Below are 24,465 nucleotides of genomic sequence, written 5' to 3'. Positions count from 1 at the left end.
ATTAAGTTTGCTGACGACACAACAGTGGTAGGACTGATCACCGACAATGATGAGACAGCCTATAGGGAGGAGGGCAGAGATCTGTCTGTGTGGTGCCAGGATAACAATCTCTCCCTCAACGTGATCACGTCAAAGGAGATGATTGTGGACTAGAGGAAAAGAAGGACTGAGCACGCCCCCATTCTCAATGGCTCAAAGCCCTATTAAGACACTTTCTGTTTGTGTTTCCTTTATTTTGGCAGTTACCGGTATGTTCACAAACACAAAACAGTAAACATGTGTAGAATAACGTGGTTTGCTGACACTAACTGGTGGGCCCCCCTGGCCACCACAGACGTTTCTGGTGGTAAGCGGGAGCAGGCATAATGATGAGAGGCCTAGATTAAACACAGACACAGAACAACCACGATTGTAGGACAACAACCTCTCCCACAACGTGATCAAGACAAAGGAGATGATCGTGGACTACAGGAAAAGGAGTTCCGAGCACGCTCCCATTCTCATTGACAGGGCTGTAGCGGAGCAGGTTGAGAACTTCAAGTTCTTTGGTGTCCCCATCACTAAGAAACTATCATTGTCCAAACACTCCAAGACAGTTGTGAAGAGTGCACGACAAAGCCTATTCCCCTCAGGAGACTGAAAAGATTTGGCATGGGTCCTCAGATCCTCAAAAGGTTCTACAGCTGCACCATCGAGAGTACCCTGGCTGGTTGCATCACTGCCTTGTATGGCAATTGCTCGCCCTCCGACCGCAAGGCACTACAGATGATAACGCATACGGCCCAGTACATCACTGGGGCCAAGCTTCCTGCCGTCCAGGAACTCTATACGAGGCGGTTGTCAAAGACTCCAGCCACCCTAGTCATAGACTGTTCTCTCTGCTACCACATGGCAAGCGGTACCGGAGCACCACGTCTATGTACAAAAGGGTGGCTGAACACCTGGCTACCCAGACTATTTGCATTGTCCGTCCCCCCCGTTTTTTTTACGCTGCTGCTACTCTCTGTTTATTATCTATGCATACCCTACCTACATGTCCATATTACCTCAATTACCTCAACTAACCTGTGCCCCTGTCACAACTTCCGACGAAGTCGGTCCCTCTCCTTGTTCGGGCGGCGTTCGGCGGTCAACGTCACCGGCCTTCTAGCCATCGCCGATCCACTTTTCATTTTCCATTTGTTTTGTCCTTATCTTACACACCTGGTTTCAATTCCCCAATTACTTGTTCATTATTTAACCCTCTGTTCCCCCATGTTTGTTTGTGAGTGATTGTTTATCTGTTCATGAATGTGCACGTTAGGTTGGTTACGCTGGGTTATGTTAAACCCTTATTTGTATTTCGTGTTAGTTTGTGCCGTGTGCTTTTGGGTCGCCAAATAAAAGGCTCCGTTTTGCTACCAACTATCTGCTCTCCTGCGCCTGACTTCCTACAGCCCTTCACGCAAACCATTACAGCCCCCGCACATTGACTCTGTACCGGTACCCCCTCGCTACTATTATTTTACTGCTGCTTTTTAACTATTTGTTATTATTATCATTTTTCTTAAAACTGCATTGTTGGTTAAGGGATGGAAGTAATTATTTTACTGTAAGGTTGTATTTGACGCATGTGACAAACACAATTTGATTTTATTTGAGTAGTTAGTCATGAATCATACACCACCGCCTTTCTTTTTCCCAGAGAGTTTTTTATTTCTGTTTGCGAGATTTACTGAGAACCCAGCTGGCTGTATGGATGGGGACAGTATATCCGAAGAGAGACATGATTCCATGAAACAGAGTATGTTACAGTCCCTGATGTCTACGAACAAAGGATCCAATTCAGGAAAGTCGTATTTCTGGTCAAAATGCTGGTGAGTTACCCGACATATTAATATCCAAAAGTTATTTCCAGCTGGAATAAGGACATTCTGAGCTAATAAGGTGAGAAATAACTCACACACCAAAAAAATACTGCAGAGTTGCTTAGCAGCTATGAACACGGCGACCATGTCTATCGGCGCCATCTTGAGCTGCAAGATGACGCCGAACATTACTTTAAATAGAACCATGAAGGAAACCTGTAGGAAATGTTATGGGAAGGTTGTATGCAGAACCACGCTCTCACCAAGCTCTAAGAAACATATGGTCCTCAGAACATTATGTGCTAGCTGGATACTGAGTGAAGGCCGATACATGCACATGATCCTACTGTATGTGGGTTTTTAAATATCTCTCTTGCAATAAACATCATATAATTGTGGAGAGTGTGGGCCCAGAATGTCCACCCTCACTGAAACTGCATTTTCTAAATATCCTATTTTCATTGGAAGGTTTTTTGATAGTCTATAGGACAAATGACAGCATCAGTTGGTGGTTGTATTTGATTAACGTTTATTGAAAAAGTAATGATTTCAGCAAACAAAGAAAGGCACCTACAGAGGACAATCATAGGTACAAGGTAAGCATTTCATAATTTTTATTTTTTGAAGAATTGACCTTGGGCGAATCGATGTAGTCGGAGCTGAATTACACAAAGCATGGTCTCAGCTCCACTTCGTTGGTGGAGTTCATCATAAACTTACTTCAATATTGAATGGAGTTTAGTCAGCTAGCATTAGCATTATCTTTACATTATGATGGAAACCAGTTGAAGAACATCTCTCTCTAAACAATATCACGCCGTTGTATTGGCTACGGAATAGCAAACTGTGCTTTCATTTTAAAACAACAAAATACTGTTTCAACCAACTTGAATTGTCAACGCTTTGCATGCTTTTGGCATTCTCTCAAAAAGCTTAATGGGGAATGTTTTTTATATTTTTTTCATTTCACCTTTATTTAACCAGGTAGGCTAGTTGAGAACAAGTTCTCATTTACAACTGCAACCTGGCCAAGATCAAACAAAGCAGTGTGACACAGACAACAACACAGAGTTAAACATGGAATAACATGGAATAAACAATAAACAAGCCAATAAGACAATAAACAAGTCAATGACACAGTAGAAATAAGAAAGTCTACATACAGTGTGTGCAAAAGGCATGAGGAGGTAGGCAATAAATAGGCCATAGTAGCGAAGAATTACAATTTAGCAGGTTAACACTGGAGTGATAAATGAGCAGATGATGATATGCAAGAAGAGATACTAGTATGTGTGCAAAAGAGCTGAAAAGTAAATAAAAACAGTATGGGGATGAGGTAGGTAGATTGGGTGGGCTATTTACAGATGGACTATGTACAGCTGCAGCGATCAGTTAGCTGCTCAGATAGCTGATGTTTAAAGTTGGTGAGGGAAATATAAGTCTCCAGCTTCAGCGATTTTTGCATTTCGTTCCAGTCACTGGCAGCAGAGAACTGGAAGGAAAGGTGGCCAAATTAGGTGTTGGCTTTGGGGATGATCAGTGAGATATACCTGCTGGAACGTGTGCTATGGGTGGGTGTTGTTATCGTGACCAGTGAGCTGAGATAAAGTGGAGCTTTACGTAGCTTAGACTTATAGATGACCTGGAGCCAGTGGGTCTTGCGATGAATATGTAGTGAGGGCCAGCCGACTAGAGCATACAGGTCGCAGTGGTGGGTGGTATAAGGTGATTTGGTAGCAAAACGGCTGGCACTGTCATAGACTGCATCCAGTTTGCTGAGTAGAGTATTGGAAGCTATTTTGTAGATGACATCGCCGAAGTTGAGGATCGGTAGAATAGTCAGTTTTACTAGGGTAAGTTTGGCAGCGTGAGTGAAGGAGGCTTTGTTGTGAAATAGAAAGCCGATTCTAGATTTGATTTTTTGATTAGAGATGTTTAATATGAGTCTGGAAGAAGAGTTTACGGTCTAGCCAGACACCTAGGTATTGATAGTTGTCCACATATTCTAGGTCAGAACCGTCCAGGGTGGTGATGCTAGTCGGGCGGGCGGGTGCGGGCAGTGAACGGTTGAAAAGCATGCATTTCATTTTACTAGCGTTTAAGAGCAGTTGGAGGCCACAGGAGGAGTGTTGTATGGCATTGAAGCTCGTTTGGAGGTTAGTTAGCACAGTGTCCAAAGAAGGGCCAGAAGTATACAGAATGGTGTCGTCTACGTAGAGGTGGATCAGGGAATTACCCGCAGCAAGAGCGACATCATTGATATATACAGAGAAAAGAGTCGGCCCGAGATTTGAACCCTGTGGTACCCCCTAGAGACTGCCAGAGGTCTGGACAATAGGCCCTCCAATTTGACACACTGAACTCTGTCTGCAAAGTAGTTGGTGAACCAGCCGAGGCAGTCATTAGAAAAACCAAGGCTATTGAGTCTGCCGATAAGAATACGGTGATTGACAGAGTCGAAAGCCTTGGCCAGGTTGATGAAGATGGCTGCACAGTACTGTCTTTTATCGATGGCGGTTATGATATCGTTTAGTACCTTGAGCGTGGCTGAGGTGCACCCGTGACCGGCTCGAAAACCGGATTGCACAGCAGAGAAGGTACGGTGGGATTCGAAATGGTCAGTGATCTGTTTATTAACTTGGCTTTTGAAGACTTTAGAGAGTCAGGGCAGGATAGATATAGGTCTACAGCAGTTTGGGTCTAGAGTGTCACCCCATTTGAAGAGGGGGATGACCGCTGCAGCTTTCCAATCTTTAGGGATCTCGGATGATACGAAAGAGAGGTTGAACAGGCTGGTAATAAGGGTTGCAACAATGGCAGCGGATAGTTTTAGAAAGAGAGGGTCCAGATTGTCTCGACCAGCTGATTTGTACGGGTCCAGGTTTTGCAGCTTTTTCAGAACCGCTTCTATCTGGATTTAGGTGAAGGAGAAGCTGGGGCTCGGGCGAGTAGCTGCGGGGGGGACGGAGCTGTTGGCCGGGGTTGGAGTAGCCAGGAGGAAGGCATGGCCAGCCATAGAGAAATGCTAATTGAAATTTTCGATTATCATGGATTTATCGGTGGTGACCGTGTTACCTAGCCTCAGTGCAGTGGGCAGCTGGGAGGAGGTGCTCTTGTTCTCCATGGACTTTACAGTGTCCCAAAACGTTTTGGAGTCAGAGCTACAGGATGCAAATTTCTACTTGAAAAAGTTAGCCTTTGCTTTCCTGACTGACTGCGTGTATTGGTTTCTGACTTCCCTGAACAGTTGCATATCATGGGGACTGTTCGATGCTATTGCAGTCCGCCACAGGATGTTTTTGTGCTGGTCAAGGGCAGTCAAGTCTGGAGTGAACCAAGGGCTATATCTCTTCTTAGTTCTGCATTTTTTTTGAAGGGGCATGCTTATCTAAGATGGTGAGGAAATTACTTTTAAAGAACGACCAGGCATCCTCGACTGACGGGATGAGATCAATATCCTTCCAGGATACCCGGGCCAGGTCGATTAGAAAGGCCTGCTCGCAGAAGTGTTTTAGAGAGCGTTTGACAGTGATGAGGGGTGGTCCTTTGACCGCGGACCTATAGCGGATACAGGCAATGAGGCAGTGATCGCTGAGATCCTGATTGAAAATAGCAGAGGTGTATTTGGAGGGCAAGTTAGTGGGGATAATGTCTATGAGGGTGCCCATGTTTACGTTTTTAGGGTTGTACCTGGTGGGTTACTTGATGATTTGTGTGAGATTGAGGGCATCTAGATTAGATTGTAGGACTGCCGGGGTGCATATCCCAGTTCAACGCAGTCTCACAATCATTTCGTGCATATATGCACATAATGCATTTTAGCAAATTTTGTGCATTTTTGTGCGTTTTGGTGTGGCTTAATTCGTGAGAAAAGACACATTTTATGTGCTTCTTAATTCATGCAAAAAGACACAAATTTAACCAGTAGGCTACACACAAGTCTTTGCAAAAACGCGATAGTTTATATTTTATTTTTGTTCTTAATGGCTAATTCATCGTTATGAATATTGTAATGAAACAGGCAGGGAGCAGGTCTCGAACCCTCGACCTTCTAGCCCGAGGTCCGGCTCGCTATCAGAGTCGATTTCCGCGCTTATAAACCCAGGGTCGTTACACTATACAGAAATGTTGTCTTTGTTTAACCATGTTTTAAAATGTGTCATTGTATGCCTATATGTACTGTTTTAGACTTGCTGAAAGGTGGGACAAAGGAGATATCAGAGGTATGATGAGTGGAACTAGGGGTTCCATTGTAAACTAAAACAATGATACCTAACCTAAACAACAGTATACAAGGCATATTGACATTTGAGAGAGACATAAAGCGAGGCATAAAGCAATCACAGGTGTTGATTGGGGGAGCTAGCTAAGACAACAATGGGTAAGACAACAACAGCTAATCAGCTAAGACAACAACAACAGGTAAAATGGCAATGAATGGGCAGAGAGGGTCGGTTATCTACACATAGGGCCTGAGTTCAGGGCTGGGGCCGACAGATAAACAAAAATAAACAGAATGGAGTACCGTGATTGATGTACAGTCCAGCAGTGATCGGCTATGTAGCCAAGTGATCATAGGGTCCAGGGGACAGCAATAGATGGAACAGGGAAGCCGCGGAGTAGTCGCAACTACGCTAGCAGGCGGGTGACACGGCATTTAAAGTTAGTAGCCCGGGGCTAGTAGAAGCGTCTGCTCCGACATCCGACAGAGGCAGGTTGAAAGCACTGCGGATGGAGTATTCGTTGGCAGACCAGTCGTGGTGGTGCAGCGTCGTGTCAACAAAGGATCCAAGCCAGATGGCGAAAGAGTTATTGTAGTTGTAGTAATTTAGTTTGCTAGCCAGGAGATGCTCCTGGCTCACGGCTAACTGGTGCTAGCTTCGGGGCAGGGGCATTAGTCACTATAGCCACTCGATAGCAGCGGTGATCCGGTGCCAAGGTCCAGAACTTACGACAAGGATCTGGTGGAGTAGTGGATTCTAGCCATTTTTGGGTGGAGTCCGGGTGAACAACTGAGTAGGCCGGGAGGTAGGCCTGGCCTGGCTCAGGGCTAGCTTCGGTACTGGGTCACTCGGTGGCAGGAGTAATGGTCCAGGGTTTACGGCAGGAATCCGGCGTTGTAGTGGAGAAACATTACGATACTGGTAGGCTGGCAAGTATTATCCAGGCTAAAAAAGAAAGGGCTGGTATCTATGCAGAAGGTAAAGGCCGCTTGCAGTGGCTAACAATGACTAAATAGCTAGTAGCTAATTAGCTGGTTAGCTTTGATGGCTAGGTGGTTCTGGCTATAAGGTCTTAAAAAATATTTACAACTATTTTTTTTTTTAAATAGCGGTTCCATATCACATTGGGTGAGGCAGGTTACCGGAAGGTATAATTGATTTAAAATGGAAAAGAGATTGAAAATAAAATTGAAATAAAAACAAAAAAAGGACAAAAAATACAAAAGTAGACGAGAGGACGAACAAAACACGTCTGCACTGCTACGCCATCTTGGAATGCTTTTCCAACAGTATTGAAGGAGTTCCCACATATGCTGGCTGCTTTTCCTTCACTCTGCGGTCCATCTCATCCCAAACCCTCTCAATTTGGTTGAGGTTGGGTGATAGTGGAGGCCAGGTCATCTGATGCAGCACTCCATCACTCTCCTTGGTCAAAAACCCTTACACAGCCTGGAGGTGTGTTTTGGGTCATTGTCCTGTTGAAAAACAAATGATAGTCCCACTTAGCGCAACCAGATGGGATGGCGTATTGCTGCAGAAATCTGTGGTAGCCATGCTGGTTAAGTGTCTTGAATTCTAAAGAAATCACAGACAGTGTCACCAGCAAGGCACCCCCACACTATCACCCAGCCTCATCCATGCTTCACGGTGGGAACTACACATGCGGAGATCATCCGTTCACCTACTCTGCGTCTCACAAAGACACAGTGTTTGGAACCAAAAATCGCAAATTTGGACTCATCAGACAAAAGGACAGATTTCCACCGGTCTAATGTCCAGTGCTCGTGTTTCTTGGCCCAAGTAAGTCTCTTCTTCTTATTTGTGTCCTTTAGTAGTGGTCTCTTTGCAGCAATTCGACCATGAAATCCTGATTCAAGCAGTCTCCTCTGAACAGTTCATGTTGAGATGTGTCTGTTACTTGAACTCCGTGAAGCATTTATTTTGGCTGCAATTTGAGGTGCAGTTCACTCTAATGAACTTATCCTCTGCAACTGAGGTAACTCTGGGTCTTCCTTTCCTGTGGCGGTCCTCATGAGAGCCAGTTTCATCATAGCGCTTGATGGTTTTTGCGACTGCGCTTGAAGAAACGTTCAAAGTTCTTGAAATTTTCCAGATTGACTGACCTTCATGTCTTAAAGTAATGATGGACTGTTGTTTCTTTTTGCTTATTTGAACTCTTCTTGATACAATATGGACTTGGTATTTTACCAAATAGGGCTATGTCCTATATACCACCCTTACCTTGTCACAACACAATTCAAAAGCAATAAGAAGAAAATAAATTGGACTTAACTTTTAACAAGGCACACCTGTTAATTGAAATGCATTCCAAGTGACTACCTCATGAAGCTGGTTGAGAGAATTCCAAGATTGTGCAAAGCTGTTATCAAGGCAAAGTGTGGCTAAATATACAATTTATTTTGATTTGTTTAACACTTTTTTTGGTTACTACATGATTCCATATGTGTTATTTCATAGTTTTGATGTCTTCACTATTATTCTTCAATGTAGAAAATAGTAAAAATAAAGAAAAACCATGGAATTAGTAGGTGTGTCCAAACCTTTGACTGGTACTGTATATATATATATATAAAAGTGATTTTTGTGTATGTTTATGTGTAATTACCTACAGTAGTTAAGAGGGGAACATCTTCTTTCTAATGATGTTAACTTTATTTCTCAACTCCTAATATTGAGCACATTACACTCACTGGAGTCTCTGACATAGGCTTTGAAAAAGCACCCGCGAGTACGGGTCTTGGAAATAATAGAAAACTATCGACCAAATCTATTCACTTTAAAATGTTAATTACTTCTCCCTGACATTATCATTCACTTGGTGATAAGACAAGACGTGAAAAGAAAGACTCCTGTTCCAGGCTGATTTACACAGTGAAGTCGTCAATTGCATTGGCCAGTACTAGCCACATGGTGGCGACAGTGAAGTGTTTTTGCTCGTGGTGATGTGCATGACTGCAATTGTCGATTTTAAAGGTGGTATGGGATGGATGTGATGGATGTGGCCTTCTCTGTTTAATGGCATACAATAAATGTTTTATCATTCCCAGAATATTTCACAGCTGTTTGAAATCCATGCAAATAATGAAGGCTTTCAATGGACATCACATAAAAAAATTATATGGGAACTTATAGCCTGATGAGACCTGCGTTGCTTGACCGACTGACATGATACATCGATAAATGAGTATGACAGTATAGGATAGGAAAGTGTTTCTCTCCTTTCTCTCTCTCTCACACACATGCATGCTTTATCATTTTGTACGACTCAATTGTACGTAGGCTGATAGGGTACACTGAATACAATACTGTAAATAACCCAGTTGTCATAAACACACACTTGACATCCACTATGATAACAAGAGGACAAAGGTCTCTCCTCCCATCCATGTACCTCTCAAGTTGAGAAGAAATCACAACATACTCTTCTGAGGCTCTTACATAACACCCCAACAACCCCAGTAGTCATCTGATATTGTTAGCACAGGTACTGGGACTTGGGTCGATGTGTGTTGTCATTATACAGTATATAAGAAACATCAGAGAAACCAATAAAGTATTTCCTGTTACAATCTCTTCTCCACAGGAAATGTATTTTCTCATCAAATAATTTTGTATAACACTGAAATTATAAAAATGAATGAAATTGGGTTATAGTCTGGATAAAATGGCTAGTAACGATGATTAAGTATTGATTGAAACAGGGCTACACATTAACTAGATTTCTTATAGTGATGCAGATAAAAGGAAAAATATAAAAATGATGGATTTCATGATGTTGTAACTTTGCCTAGTTGCTAAAGATCAGTATCCTACTTTCTGGCAGACAATGGACCAACAGAAGTAAATATGTTCAGAAGTAAAAACTTTTATTTTGTCAAATTTCTTTCCTATACAAAAGCCCTTTTTCAAAAGTTAGTACTTAATACATGGCAGGAATTACAATAATAATAAAATGGTTAATTGCAAAATTACATTTATATATTTAATATCCAAAATACATTGCATATACGAAGTAGCACAGCTCCCCTTTCATTGAACATTACTGTTTATGAGAGGTGGATGTAAAGGGTACATTTTAGATTATTACCTTCATGCTACATCTAACAAATTCCCTTTAATTCACACATCTAAAGCAATGTAGCTTAAAAGAGATGCTTGCTGTGAATATAAGGGGTGTCTGTGCTCTTTTGCATAATATACCTGGCCAATTTAAAGGCACAGACAAAAGCTGGCAATTTCTGGGTGGTTGGCTTAATGATATGAGACATGACAAGTATTGTTGGCCTATTTTAGAATTGAAAGCAACCATAATCATGGTATATACAGAATAACAGATTGACTATAAGTATAGGATTATGATTCAAGCAGGCATTTGTGGTTTTTGGTAATAACTAGCTAGAACAAATCTTGTGTTCACTCCAAGGCACTGAGGACATTACAAATTGAATTTCATAAAATAAAATAAAAATCATGTAAAAATGGACTGCCCAAATGTACAGATATAAAACGTTTAAAAATGTTGAACATACTATATATCAGTAACGGACTTAACAATGTTTGCATTTTTGACCGAGGTCAACTCGTATTAATTCTCTTGACTTTTTAAAACTGTGTCACATATGAAAATAACTCTGCATAATTTATACAGTAAGTTGCTTTAATGCCTAGTTGACCAATGTTTTACAAAATAATAGAAAATAGGTCTGACGAACGCACAGCATTCGCGAATCTGAGGATTTCTCTGTTTTCATCCTTTCTTACTTTGTTGGTTTTGTTCTTTATTTAGTAAACCATTTATTTTCAAGAAGTAGTGAAACAAGTCCATATTCAGCTGTTTAAATACAATTATTTCTTTCATACAACAAACTTTAAACATCTGAAAATGCACATTTTGAAATGGCAGTGCAGTATGAATGCACAGAGACACTTGACTGGCCTGGACAGACAAACAACTGTGATTGTCAAATTGAGGATGTGTTCCATGGACCAGAGGGCATTCACATTAATAATGACTTGGTCCAACAAAACATCTGGAAATGGAACGAACCAACGGCTGAAGAGGACAAACAGCATAGTTCCTATAACAACAGCCAACTGGTGTGTGGCCCCCTGAAAACATAGCTACAGCGCTTCACTTCCAACTCTGGTCTCCAACTCGCCTACTTCCAGTTTGGAGGATAAGTTAAGTGTGAATCAATGGTGTATTCCAGTTGCCAACATTTCATTTTCATTCAGTGCTGAGAAGTCCTTTTCTTTGAAGCCCTACCTACAGCCCTACCTACACCGGATGCAGACGGACGGACTGATAACAGAACATGAGACAGTCGAACATGATGTTGATCTGAGACCCCATACAGGACTGGAATGAGGAACAAGGCAGGAGCTTTACCATATGAGGGAAATGTAGATTGAGACACATAGAGAATGGGTCCATGTCTGTGATCAGGCACAAAGTAGATATGAGAGCCTCTATGGTCTCTTGATAAGTCTGCGTCTGTGTGGGTAACGTGTCTAGATTTTGGGGGCACTCTAAACTGGCCCATGGGTGCTGCTTTCAAGGGACACATGGCACAAAAAACACAGACGAACTGAAAAACTGAACAAAACAAACATGGAAACAGTCTCTTGTCTTGTAAATAAGTAGTACTCCATTTGGATCATCCAGTTATTTTTATCCTTCAAACATTCCTTCAGTTAGCTTTCTTCAGTTAGCTTTCTTCATTTTGCCAGTTAAGAGCAGACTATGGGTCCAGGCAGAGAATCCCCCTTTCTCTCGGTCTTAGTTGGTTTGGTTTCATTTGGGGTTTCAGGTCAGCACTGGTGGGTTTGGTTGGGGGGGAGAGAATGTTGGGGAAGACGTCACGGTGCAGTGGGGTTTAGTAGTAACTGCCTAGGTGGGAGGGCACGTGGGAGTTGGGGTGGCGGGGGACGCTGTGGTTGGGGTAGATGCCCCCTGTAGGGGAGCTCCAGTATGGAGCAGTGGGTCCAAAGAAGTTAGAAGAGGTGACGGGCATGGAGGGGGGATGTGGGGACACGAAGTTGACCTTCTGCTGGTGGGCATGGTAGGAGGGCACGTATGCCAGGTCTGAGGGGTACTTGTACATGGAGGACTCGGTGGGGTGGGGCTGAAGGGCCTGAGCGATACCGTGGAAGTCAAACTTGTAGGCGTAGCGCTTGCCGTGCACCTTGGTCATGATGTTCTTGTCATAGTAGTAGCGCAGGGCGCGGCTCAGCTTGTCGTAGTTCATGTTGGGCTTGCTCTTCCTCTCGCCCCAGCGCCGCGCCACCTCGTCCGGGTCAGTCATCTTGAACTCTCCATTGGTGCCCTCCCAGGTAATGCAGCCGGCATTGGTGCTGTCTGACAGGAGCTCCAGCAGGAACTGCCACAGCTGGATCTGTCCTGAACCTGACCAGGAAACACACGCACACATAGGTCAAATCAACAGCTGTTCTATCCCTGAACACCTAACAGCCGATTGATCAAAGATCCATAACTCATTATGTACAGTTGTGGCCAAAAGTTTTGAGAATGACACAAATATTAATTTTCACAAAGTTTGCTGCTTCAGTGTCTTTAGATATTTTTGTCAGATGTTACTATGGAATACTGAAGCATAATTACAAGCATTTCATAAGTGTCAAAGGCTTTTATTGACAATTACATGAAGTTGATGCAAAAAGTAAATATTTGCAGTGTTGACCCATCTTTTTCAAGACCTCTGCAATCCGCCCTGGCATGCTGTCAATTAACTTCTGGGCCACATCCTAAATGATGGCAGCCCATTCCTGCATAATCAATGCTTGGGGTTTGTGGGTTTTTGTTTGTCCACCCGCCTCTTGAGGATTGATCACAAGTTCTCAATGGGATTAAGGTCTGGGGAGCCAAAATATCGATGTTTTGTTCCCCGAGACACTTAGTAATCACTTTTGCCTTATGGCAAGGTGCTTCATCATGCTGGAAAAGGCATTGTTCGTCACCAAACTGTTCCTGGTTGGTTGGGAGAAGTTGCTCTTGGGGGATGTGTTGGTACCATTCTTTATTCATGGCTGTGTTCTTAGGCAAAATTGTGAGTGAGCCCACTCCCTTGGCTGAGAAGCAACCCCACACATGAATGGTCTCAGGATGCTTTACTCTTGGCATGACACAGGACTGATGGTAGCGCTCACCTTGTCTTCTCCGGACAAGCTTTTTTCCGGATGCCCCAACCGATCGGAAAGGGGATTCATCAGAGAAAATGACTTTACCCCAGTCCTCAGCAGTCCAATCCCTGTACCTTTTGCAGAATATCAGTCTGTCCCTGATGTTTTTCCTGGAGAGCATTGGCTTCTTTGCTGCCCTTCTTGACACCAGGCCATCCTCCAAAAGTCTTCGCCTCACCGTGCATGCAGATGCACTCACACTTGCCTGCGGCCATTCCTGAGCAAGCTCTGTGCTGGTGGTCACCCAATCCCGCAGCTGAATCAACTTTAGGAGACGGTCCTGGCGCTTGTTGGACTTTCTTGGGTGCCCTGAAGCCTTCTTCACAACAATTGAACTGCTCTCCTTGAAGTTCTTGATGATCCGATAAATGGTTGATTTAGGTGCAATCTTACTGGCAGCAATATCCTTGCATGTGAAGCCATTTTTGTGCAAAGCAATGATGACGGCACGTGTTTCCTTGCAGGTAACCATGGCTGACAGAGGAAGAACAATGATTCCAAGCACCACCCTCCTTTTGAAGCTTCCAGTCTGTTATTCGAACTCAATCAGCATGACAGTGATCTCCAGCCTTGTCCTTGTCAACACTCACATCTGTGTTAACGAGAGAATCACTAACATGATGTCAGCTGGTCCTTTTGTGGCAGGGCTGAAATGCAGTGGAAATGTTTTGGGGGGATTCAGTTCATTTGCATGGCAAAGAGGGTCTTTGCAATTAATTGCAATTCATCTGATCACTCTTTGTAACATTCTGGAGTATATGCAAATTGCCATCATTCAAACTGAGGCAGCAGACTTTGTGAAAATGTATATTTGTGTCATTCTCAAAACTTTTGGCCACGACTGTACTTACTGAATACTGCAGTAAAGTAGAATGCAAATGTGCACAATTCTCAGCAGAATTTTTTTTTTTTTCAGAGAAATCCACCAAGGCCATAATGAAACAATGTATGTTGGGAAATTTAGTTTACATCTAATATATGATTAGGCTCATACATCCTCCTGTACCTACCTGGGTTGGCCAGTCGACTGCTGGTGGGCCCCAGGATCTGATAAGGATCTGTGGTGAGAGAGGTCTGTTAGTCTGTATCTATCACTATACATTAGGCTGATCCTCATCCTTGTGAGATGGGTGTAACCAACTGCGGCTGTCTTAAGTGGAGCACACACACATGATGGAAGGAATGAGCAGGGTGAAATACATTACCTGGCTGAGGTCTGGGCTGTTCAGTGGACTTGGACACGTTCTGTGTGACCACCGGCGAGCCTGAAGAGGGAGAGTTTAGGAGGGGAAAGAAACAGGAGGGAAGAAAGCCAGTTGGGCGGTCATGGATAAACCACAGTACACATCTTAATGGCAAGTCAGCCACCTTCCAAAGAAAACAGGCCAGTAACTGGTGGCTAGGGTAAGTGCTTAAAGTTCACAGATTTCAGGGTTGACGACTGAGGATTTAATCATTGGTGGTTTGCCTTGCGTGCTTGGGTTGAGTGGGCTCTCACATGTCTCTCTATGAGCTAGGGAAGAATGTAAAGTGCCTTCGGAAAGTATTCAGACCCCTTGACTTTTTCCACATTCTGTTAGGTCACAGCCTTATTCTAAAATAGATTAAATTGTTTTATTCCTCATCAATCTACACACAATACCCCATAAAGACAAAGCAAAAACGAGTTTTTAGAAATGTTTGCTAATTTATAAAATACAAGCTTGGCACAACTGTATTTGGGGAGTTTCTCCCATTCTTCTCTGCAGGTCCTCTAAAGCTCTGTCAGGTTTGATGGGGAGCGTTGCTGCACAGCTATTTTCAGTTCTCTCCAGAGATGTTTGATCGGGTTCAAGTCCGGGCTTTGGCTGGACCACTCAAGGACATTCAGAGACTTTTCCCGAAGCCACTCCTGTGTTGAATTGGCTGTGTGCTTAGGGTCATTGTCCTGTTGGAAGGTGAACCTTTGCCCAGTCTGAGGTCCTGAGCGCTCTGGAGCAGGTTTTTGTCAAGGATCTCTCTGTACTTTATTCCATTCATCTTTGTCTCAATCCTGACTAGTCTCCCAGTCCCTGTCACTAAAGAAACCATCCCCACAGCATGATGCTGCCACCACGATGCTTCACCATAGGGATGGTGCCAAGTCTCCTCCAGACCTGATGCTTGGCATTCAGGCCAAAGAGTTCAATCTTGGTTTCATCAGACCAGAGAATCTTGTTGCTCATGGTCTGAGAGTCTTTAGGTGCCTTTTGGCAAACTCCATGCAGGCTGTCATGTGCTTTTTACTGAGAAGTGGCTTCTGTCTGGCCACTCTACCATAAAGGCCTAATTGGTGTAGTGCTGCAGAGATGGTTGTCCTTCTGGAAGGTTCTCCCATCTCCACAGAGGAACTCTAGAGCTCTGTCAGAGTGACCATCGGGTTCTTGGTCACCTCCCTGACCAAAGCCCTTCTCCCCCGATTGCTCAGTTTGGCCGGGCGGCCAGCTCTAGGAAGTCTTGGTGGTTCCAAACGTCTTCCATTTAAAAATGATGGAGCCCACTGTGTTCTTGGGGACTTTCAATACTGCAGAAATGGTACCCTTCCCCAGATCTGTGCCTCAACATAATCCTGTCTTGGAGCTCTACGGACAATTCCTTCGATCTCATGGCTTGACTTTTGCTCTGACATGTGATGTAAACTTATAGACAGGGTTGTGCCTTTCCAAATCATGTCCAATCCATTGAATTTACTACAGGTGGACTCCAATCAAGTTGTAGAAACATCTCAAGGATGATCAATGGAAACAGGGTGTACCTGAGCTCAATTTCGAGTCACATAGCAAAGGGTCTGAATACTTATGTTAATAAAGTTTTTCTGTTTTTAATGCATTTGGAAAAGTTTCTAAAAACCTATTTTCCCTTTGTCATAATGGGGTACTGTGTGTAGATTGCTGAGGAAATGGTTTTATTTAATCCAATTAGGCTGTAACGTAACAAAATGTGGAAAAAGTCAAGGGGTCTGAATACTTTCCGAAGGCACTGTATGTGATGATGCATGATGGGTTGGACCATATCCTAATTCCTTGTGTGGTTAGGCTACAAGTCTTTCTGCGACTCAGTAAAGCAAAGCACATGCTTACCTTTTCCACTGTGCATGTTGTTCGACCATCCAGTCCGCCGTACAGCATCATATGAGGGGTCTGAGAAGTAGAGAGCGTCAAAGAGAGATTTGTCAACATTAAACACTCTACTGCACTTCTTAACATTTAATATCGGAGTATTGCATTTATTTATCCTATAAACGGGTTGGCTGACATCGTATACGAAAATGATGCTCACGCATCGATGAGGCAGAAGGCTGTGGGGTGTTATGACTCTGAATGGTCAGATAGCTAGCAACAATTACAAGAAGCTGCCATGTGGAGAATCGTAGGTGGCTCGTTTTAACTCAGTGTATCTTGTTTAATTTTTAATTTTCAAAAACAGGGAGCCGAACCAGCGACCTATCGGTCACCGGCCCAAGCTCCCAACCGCCAGGCCATCAACCATCCAAGATCCCCCTACAGTTCCCTGAGAGCTGCCCCTCAACCTTTCGAACCCTCCCTCGAATAAAACAACAACCTCTCCCTCAACATCCCCCACCCCCAAACCTTGCAGACTAAATATAGTTTACATATTGTCAACAATCTAGGCCAACCCAATCTTTTTTGCCCCATGGTTGCGCACAAGTCGGTTTTGTTGCTAAACAACCAAGCAGCCTATACACGAGTGGGAAATAAACTGATTCTAGCTCGAGAAGATGAACCCTCCACTTCATCTCATAATAAACACTAGTCCTGACTTAAAATGTGGTACTGTCTCTTTTTGGTATGTGGCTGTGTATGTTCTAGGCTGTGCTCTCTACCTCCCCACCTGCAAGCAAACCCATCTCAGGAACACAACTTGGCTTTAAACAAGCAATGAGATTGTCACGGAAATAAGCCAGAGGAGTGATGCCAAGAGCTGGCTATAAAAATGTTTGCCTGCCTATCCATACCCTGTCCAAGAAACCCTGTGCAGCAGGATATCTGGCCAAGGTGATGTGGGTTTATCTGACATACAACTATGTCTCAAAACTAGAGGAACCAACAAGATGTCTTTGATAAAATGACAGTTTCATGAGCAGGTTGCACCATGGTGACCACAAACGGGAGGGGAAAATACACACAAACTGACATACAAACAGACAGATAGACATTCTAGTAGTTAATGATTGTTAGATGCTGCAACTGGAAAGAATTGCCTTACGTTTGTGAGGTTCCCAACTGATTGAATGCGGTCTGGGTACCTGGATTGCTACCAGTTGTAATCAATCTCCTTGACGTGCAGATAAAACAGGATGCATATTTTCTCCATCAATGCATCAAAAACAGTACTGCACATTCCCGTCTAAATTGAAAGTAGATGCAATTTTACCTTCATTTGGCTGGCAACGACTATAGCACCCCTGACATTTAGCTTTGTTACCGGCTAAGACTGTACCACATGCAGACAGTCACTAGACAGGAGGACATATAACTGCCAGTGAAGCAAGACACACATCTAACAGATGTAATTTCCTACTAATATAACATATAGCTGATATAATGTCCTACTAATATTACATATAGCTGACATAATGTCTTACTAATATTACAGATAGCTGATATAATGTCTTACTAATATTACATATCACTGACATAATGTCTTACTAATATTACATATAGCTGATATAATGTCTTACTAATATTACATATAGCTGATATGTCTTACCAATATTACATATCACTGATATAATGTCTTACTAATATTACATATCACTGATATAATGTCTTACTAATATTACATATCACTGATATAATGTCTTACTAATATTACATATCACTGATATAATGTCCAACAAATATTACATATAGCTGATATAATGTCTTACGAATATTACATATAGCTGATATGTCTTACTAATATTACATATCGCTGATATAATGTCTTACTAATATTACATATAGCTGATATAATGTCCAACTAATATTACATATAGCTGATATAATGTCTTACGAATATTACATATAGCTGATATGTCTTACTAATATTACATATCGCTGATATAATGTCTTACTAATATTACATATAGCTGATATAATGTCTTACTAATATTACATATTGCTGATATTATGTCTTACTAATATAACATATAGCTGATATGTCTTACTAATATTACAAATCGCTGATATAAGGTCCAACTAATATTACATATCGCTGATATAATGTCCAACTAATATTACATATCGCTGATATAATGTCTTACTAATTTAACATATAGCTGATATGTCTTACTAATATTACATATAGCTGATATGTCTTACTAATATTACATATCACTGATATAATGTCTTACTAATATTACATATTGCTGATATAATGTCCTACTAATATTACATATAGCTGATATAATTTCTTACTAATATAACATATTGCTGATATAATGTCCTACTAATATTACATATAGCTGATATAATGTCTTACTAATATTACATATAGCTGATATAATGTCTTACTAATATTACATATAGCTGATATGTCTTACTAATATTACATATCACTGATATAATGTCTTACTAATATTACATATAGCTGATATGTCTTACTAATATTACATATTGCTGATATAATGTCCTACTAATATAACATATAGCTGATATAATGTCCTACTAATATTACATATTGCTGATATAATGTCTTACTAATATTACATATCACTGATATAATGTCCAACTAATATTACATATAGCTGATATAATGTCTTACTAATATTACATATGACTGATATGTCTTACTAATATTACATATTGCTGATATAATGTCTTACTAATATAACATATAGCTGATATAATGTCCTACTAATATTACATATAGCTGATGTAATGTCTTACTAATATTACATATAGCTGATGTAATGTCTTACTAATATTACATATTGCTGATATAATGTCTTACTAATATAACATATAGCTGATGTAATGTCCTACTAATATTACATATTGCTGATATAATGTCTTACTAATATTACATATAGCTGATGTAATGTCCTACTAATATTACATACAGCTGATGTAATGTCTTACTAATATTACATATAGCTGATGTAATGTCCTACTAGTCTTCCATCGTGTTATAATGACTACATTAATATTTTTAATGTTTCAATTCTCATGATGTCATCACTGTTTTTATGTTTGGTCACATAAGTGGTGCTCATATAAGCCCCTGCTGAGCTCAACATGCAGTTAAGAGACACAGCAGGTGTCTAACGTGAAGACTTAAGGCTCTAAATCATTGTGTGTGTGTGTCACGCTACATATACAGCCAATGGGACAGCTAGAACTTAACATGCTTCACCGTGGTGATGCAGACACACACCTATTACAAGAGGTATTGACACAACTAGCTCCCTCTGACTCATCAGTGACCTCAACATCTACAGCCATGTCATGGCTTCTCAAAACATTATCCAACACTGCCCTCTTGTGGTCAGAAACATGTAATTTCTTATAAAAACAAACATTTGAAAATGCAGACCTTCCACTGGTTTACTTCAACTAACATTGAATAAATCAAAATGCACATCTACTTTAGTGTTGAGTACTTCTCAACCACAAACTTGATTTAAAGCTGTAATAGAAAAAAAATCAGGCTTTCTAAGAAGCAATGTCACTAGAACATGTTTTATTGTCTAACATAAATTACATATCTACAATAAAAATAATTACAGACGGTGTATTTAATCACACTTTCACAGGATGTTATTTCAACTTATTTCCTTTTGCTCATGTGTGTTTGTGTTTTATAAAACCGTCCTTCAGCAGAAACATTTCCCTAAAAAGAGATCTTTATGAACATCTCACTCTTTCTGCTTTTTAAACTATTAACCCCAGAGTTGGCTCAATGGGCCTGAACCTGGAAGAACTAAACAAAGAGTGGGTCTCTCTTTTCTCTCTCTGTCGGATGGGCCTGGGGTAGGATGGAGGGAGCTGGGTGGAGTGGTAGAGAAAGAGGGGGAGGGAGAAGAGAGAAGACAGAGAGAGAGTGATAGAAGAGAGTGAGAGAGACAGACAGAGTGAGAGAGAGTGAGAGAGGAATAAGCATTTGGGCGGCCGTCGCTCAGCAGAGGCTGTCAGGTCCAATCTGCAGTGGGCTGGTGGGATAGCCAAGTAGCAACGACTGGGGGAGAGTCCTCGGAGAGTTGCGTTTCCTGCTTGCCTTGCCTGCAGACAACCTCTCTTTGTTTTACTAGCCCTTTTTTCCCCTCTCCCGTCCCCCCTCCTCTGAGAAAAAACACACAGGGGCTACCTCCTTCCAAGAGAAGGGTCACAAACAGAAGGGGGAGAGAGAGAGTGCGAGAGACAGATACAGAGAGAGAGAGAGAGAGAGAGAGAGAGAGAGAGAGAGAGAGAGAGAGAGAGAGAGAGAGGTGCGAGAGACAGATACAGAGAGACAGATACAGAGAGAGAGAGAGAGAGAGAGAGAGAGAGAGAGAGAGAGAGAGAGAGAGAGAAACTCAAGAGACCCAGACAGACGAAACACAACGTTGGAATGTGAAAAGAAAACAATGGCATTGTATCCCGCTACTGTCTGATAAAGAGCGGAGGAGGTGGTTGGATAGACTACACTCGGCTCCACTACGTAGCCTTTCGACATGAGAGAGGGTCACATCCCTGCAATATCCTCATATTAAGGGTTCACCACTATAGACAGTGTGGAAGTTCCTATTCCTGATTCGATTAAGGTCTGAGTCAGACCAGAAGGGCAGGGGTGGACATGAGACCTAAGTAGGGCACCATTCAGCAAAGTAGACGAGAGGAGACGAGAGGTGAGGAGATGAGAGGGAAGGGAAGGGAAAGGGGAATACTTAGTCAACTGGATGATTTCAAACTAAATGTGTCTTCCACATTTAACCCAACCCCTCTGAATAAGAGAGTTGCGGGGGGCTGCTTTAATCGACATCCACTTCATCGGCGACCGGGGAGCAGTTGTTGTGGGGGTTAAATGCCTTGCTCAAGGGCAGAAGAGGAGACGAGAGGGGAGGAGAGGGTACGAAAGGAGAAGAGAGGAAACGAGAAGAGATGATAGGAAAGGGGGAAGCCAGGCAGACAGACTGGGAAGGACGACCAGAGTCCAGATGAGCACACCAGGTCAGGAATACAGTCAGCCATGCAAACTCAACAGACACCCCAGAAGTATGGCACATCGGAGCCTCTCTCCCTCTTTTTCCAGGCCCTCTCTGAGTAGAGCCAGTTTCCACTCTAGGCTGGGGTGTGGTGCAATGCTTGCTCCTCCTGGGAGACCTGACTGCAGACCAGCTATTCAAAACAAGGGCTGAGCACCAACGAGAGAGAAGCATAGTCATGGACCGCTTTTAACCCACAGTCTTAGCCAAAGACAGACTCAGACAGAGCAGGGCTTTTTATACTGTATGCAGGTGCTTTAAAAGCCATCTGTGTGAGAAAGGAAAAGAGCTGACTATATGAGGAAGAGGCAGCTGCCAAGCTTTAGCAGACACAATGTACATACAATGGATAGAGTACTGTATGTATGCTTGGCTATTCAACCAATGTAAATGAGCAGTCCTCCACTTGGGAGGCCATAGAGGGAAAGATAAAAGACAAAGAATAGCCCATCAATCGCTAAAGCTTCCCTCTCTGTGACCACTGAGGAGCCATGTGGTAAATCACTAAATCTCCAAACTATCTCCCTGTACCCTTTAGCTCAACACACATGCAAGCAAGCACATGAACACACGCACACGCTCGCACACACACACACACTTTTCATGGCTGCTGCATTCCATGTTTTATATGCTCACTTTTATTCATAACATTGCTTTTTACATCAGACAGTCTGGAAAAGATTTGGAGGTCTCCTGCTGAATAACGGTGCTTACTATACCCTGAGAGAGCTGAGATGGTATGTGACCCTTTTCTACAGGCAATATGACTGTGAACATCTGGCGATAGAAAGTTGATAAAAGTCTCAATACTGCCATTTCTTGAAGCAAAAGTCTTTTATGGAATTTGGGCTATGACTGAGTTTGTATTAGGAGAAGCAGGAGCACTGTTATTATGGTAGCTATAATAGAAATCACTTCTCAGTGTTGGGGAAATGGTGTTGAGGGGAGTTGACCTGCTTGATCTGCCAGTCCAAATACCTGCCACTGAGAACCAGGAAGAAGGGGTCAGAGGTGACACTGCAGAATCTTATTGATCATGTATTTTGTCTGTCTATTGTCTAAAAAAACCTAAATAGAATCGTGCAGAAACATAAAGTATCTTATCAAGCACGCCCATTGGCCTGATGATATGAACCAGGGTGAGAACAGTGTAACTCAGCCTAGTCTCTTCCTCTCTTCCCAGCTAGATATGCCCTTTTCCTGTGAGCCAGGCTATCAGTGTTATTGCAACCTGAACTCATGTACTGTATATGGTGGTGACTTCACAGTCCACATGTAAAGGATATGTACTTCATCTCACAGACACTAATACAGGCTTAGGCAGGTCTGACACACCAAGTCTGGAACCAACAGGATCCTGAACAGCTTCTACCCCAGGCCATAAGACTGCAAAAAAATGTAGTTAAATAGTTAACCAAATAGCAACCTCTGCATTGGCCCTTTTTGCAATTACTTTTTTGACTCATAACATACGCTGCTGCTACTGTTCACTATCTGTCACTTTATTCCTTGTTGCAGTGCATTAGGAAAGTATTCAGACCCCTTGACTTCTTCCACATTTTGTTATGTTACAGCCTTATTCTAAAAGTGATTAAATCGTTTTTTATTTCTCTTCATCAATCTACCCCTAAAATGACAAAGCAAAAACAGGTTTTTAGACATTTTTGCAAATGTATTAAAAATAAAAAACTGAAATATAACATTTACTTAAGTATTCAACCTTTTACTCAGTACTTTGTTGAAGCACCGTTGGCAGCGATTACAGCTTCAAGTCTTTTTGGGTATGATGCTACAAGCATGGCACAACTGTATTTGAGTTTCTCCCATTCTTCTCTGCAGATCCTCTCAAGCTCTGTCAGGTTGGATGGGGAGCACCTCCGCACAGCTATTTTCAGGCCTCTCCAGAGATGTTTGATCGGGCTCATGTCTGGGCTCTGGCTGGGCCACTCAAGAACATTCTGAGACTTTTCCCGAAGCCACTCCTGCGTTGTCTTGGCTGTGTGCGTAGGGTCAATGTCCTGTTGAAAGGTGAACCTTTGCCCCAGTCTCTGAGCACTCTGGTGCAGGTTTTCAAGGATCTCTCTGTACTTTTCTCCATTCATCTTTCCCTCAATCCTGACTAGTCTCCCAGTCCCTGCCGCTGAAAAACATCCCCACAGCATGATGCTGTCACCACCATGCTTCATCGTAGGAATGGTGCCAGGTTTCCTCCAAATGTGAAGCTTGGCATTCAGGCCAAAGAGTTCTTTAGGTGCCTTTTGGCAAACTCCAAGCTGTCATGTGCCTTTTACTGAGGAGTGGCTTCCGTCTGGCCACTCTACCATAAAGACCTGATTGGTGTAGAGCTGCAGAGATGGTTGTCCTTCTGGAAGGTTCTCCCATCTCCACAGAGGAATTCTGGAGCTCTGACAGAGGGACCATTGAGTTCTTCGTCATCTCCCTGACCAAGGCCCTTCTTACCCGATTGCTTAGTTTGGCCAGACAGACAGCTCTAGGAAGAGTATTGGTGGTTACAAACTTCTTTCATTTAAGACCTCATGGCTTGGTTTTTGAAAGGACATGCACTGTCAACTGTGGGATCTTATATAGACAGGTGTGTGCCTTTCCAAATCATGCCCAATCAATTTAATTTACCACAGGTGGACTCCAATCAAGTTGTAGAAACATCTCAAGGATGATCAATTGAAACTGGATGCACCTGAGCTCAATTTCAAGTCTCATAGCAAAGGGTCTGAATACTTATGTAAATAAGGTATTTCTGTTTTTTATTTGTAATAAATTTGCTAAAGTTTCTAAAAACCTGTTTTCGCTTTGTCATTATGGGCTATTGTGTGTAGATTGATTAGGACATGTTTTTATTTAATACATTTTATAATAAGGCTGTAACATAACAAAATGTTGAAAAATCAAGGGGTCTGAATACTTTCCAAATGCACTGTACATGTACATATCTATCTCACTTACCTCATAA

The 24,465-nt window shown here is 42.3% G+C and overlaps 1 protein-coding gene across 10 annotated transcripts in view; it reads right to left on the bottom strand.

Annotated features, from left to right (window-relative positions):
- Positions 1-9,936: 9,936 nt before the first annotated feature.
- Positions 9,937-24,465, bottom strand: part of LOC106612965 (Friend leukemia integration 1 transcription factor) — a 35,950-nt gene continuing 21,421 nt past the window's right edge. For all 10 annotated transcript variants that reach the window (XM_082956366.1, XM_014214700.3, XM_014214701.3 and 7 more), the window contains 4 exons: positions 16,390-16,449; positions 14,497-14,556; positions 14,302-14,349; positions 9,937-12,497 (listed from right to left, as the gene is read on the bottom strand). In XM_082956366.1, coding sequence (XP_082812492.1) covers positions 11,968-12,497; positions 14,302-14,349; positions 14,497-14,556; positions 16,390-16,449 — 698 coding nt within the window. In that variant the 3' untranslated portion in view covers positions 9,937-11,967. The remainder of the gene's footprint in view (positions 12,498-14,301; positions 14,350-14,496; positions 14,557-16,389; positions 16,450-24,465) is intronic.

This window comes from Salmo salar, chromosome 09, assembly GCF_965601325.2.
Source record: "Salmo salar chromosome 09, fSalSal1, whole genome shotgun sequence".
Taxonomy (NCBI): Eukaryota; Metazoa; Chordata; class Actinopteri; order Salmoniformes; family Salmonidae; genus Salmo; species Salmo salar.
Note: the sequence above shows the minus strand (reverse complement) of the source record. Positions and strands in the feature narration are given on the sequence as shown.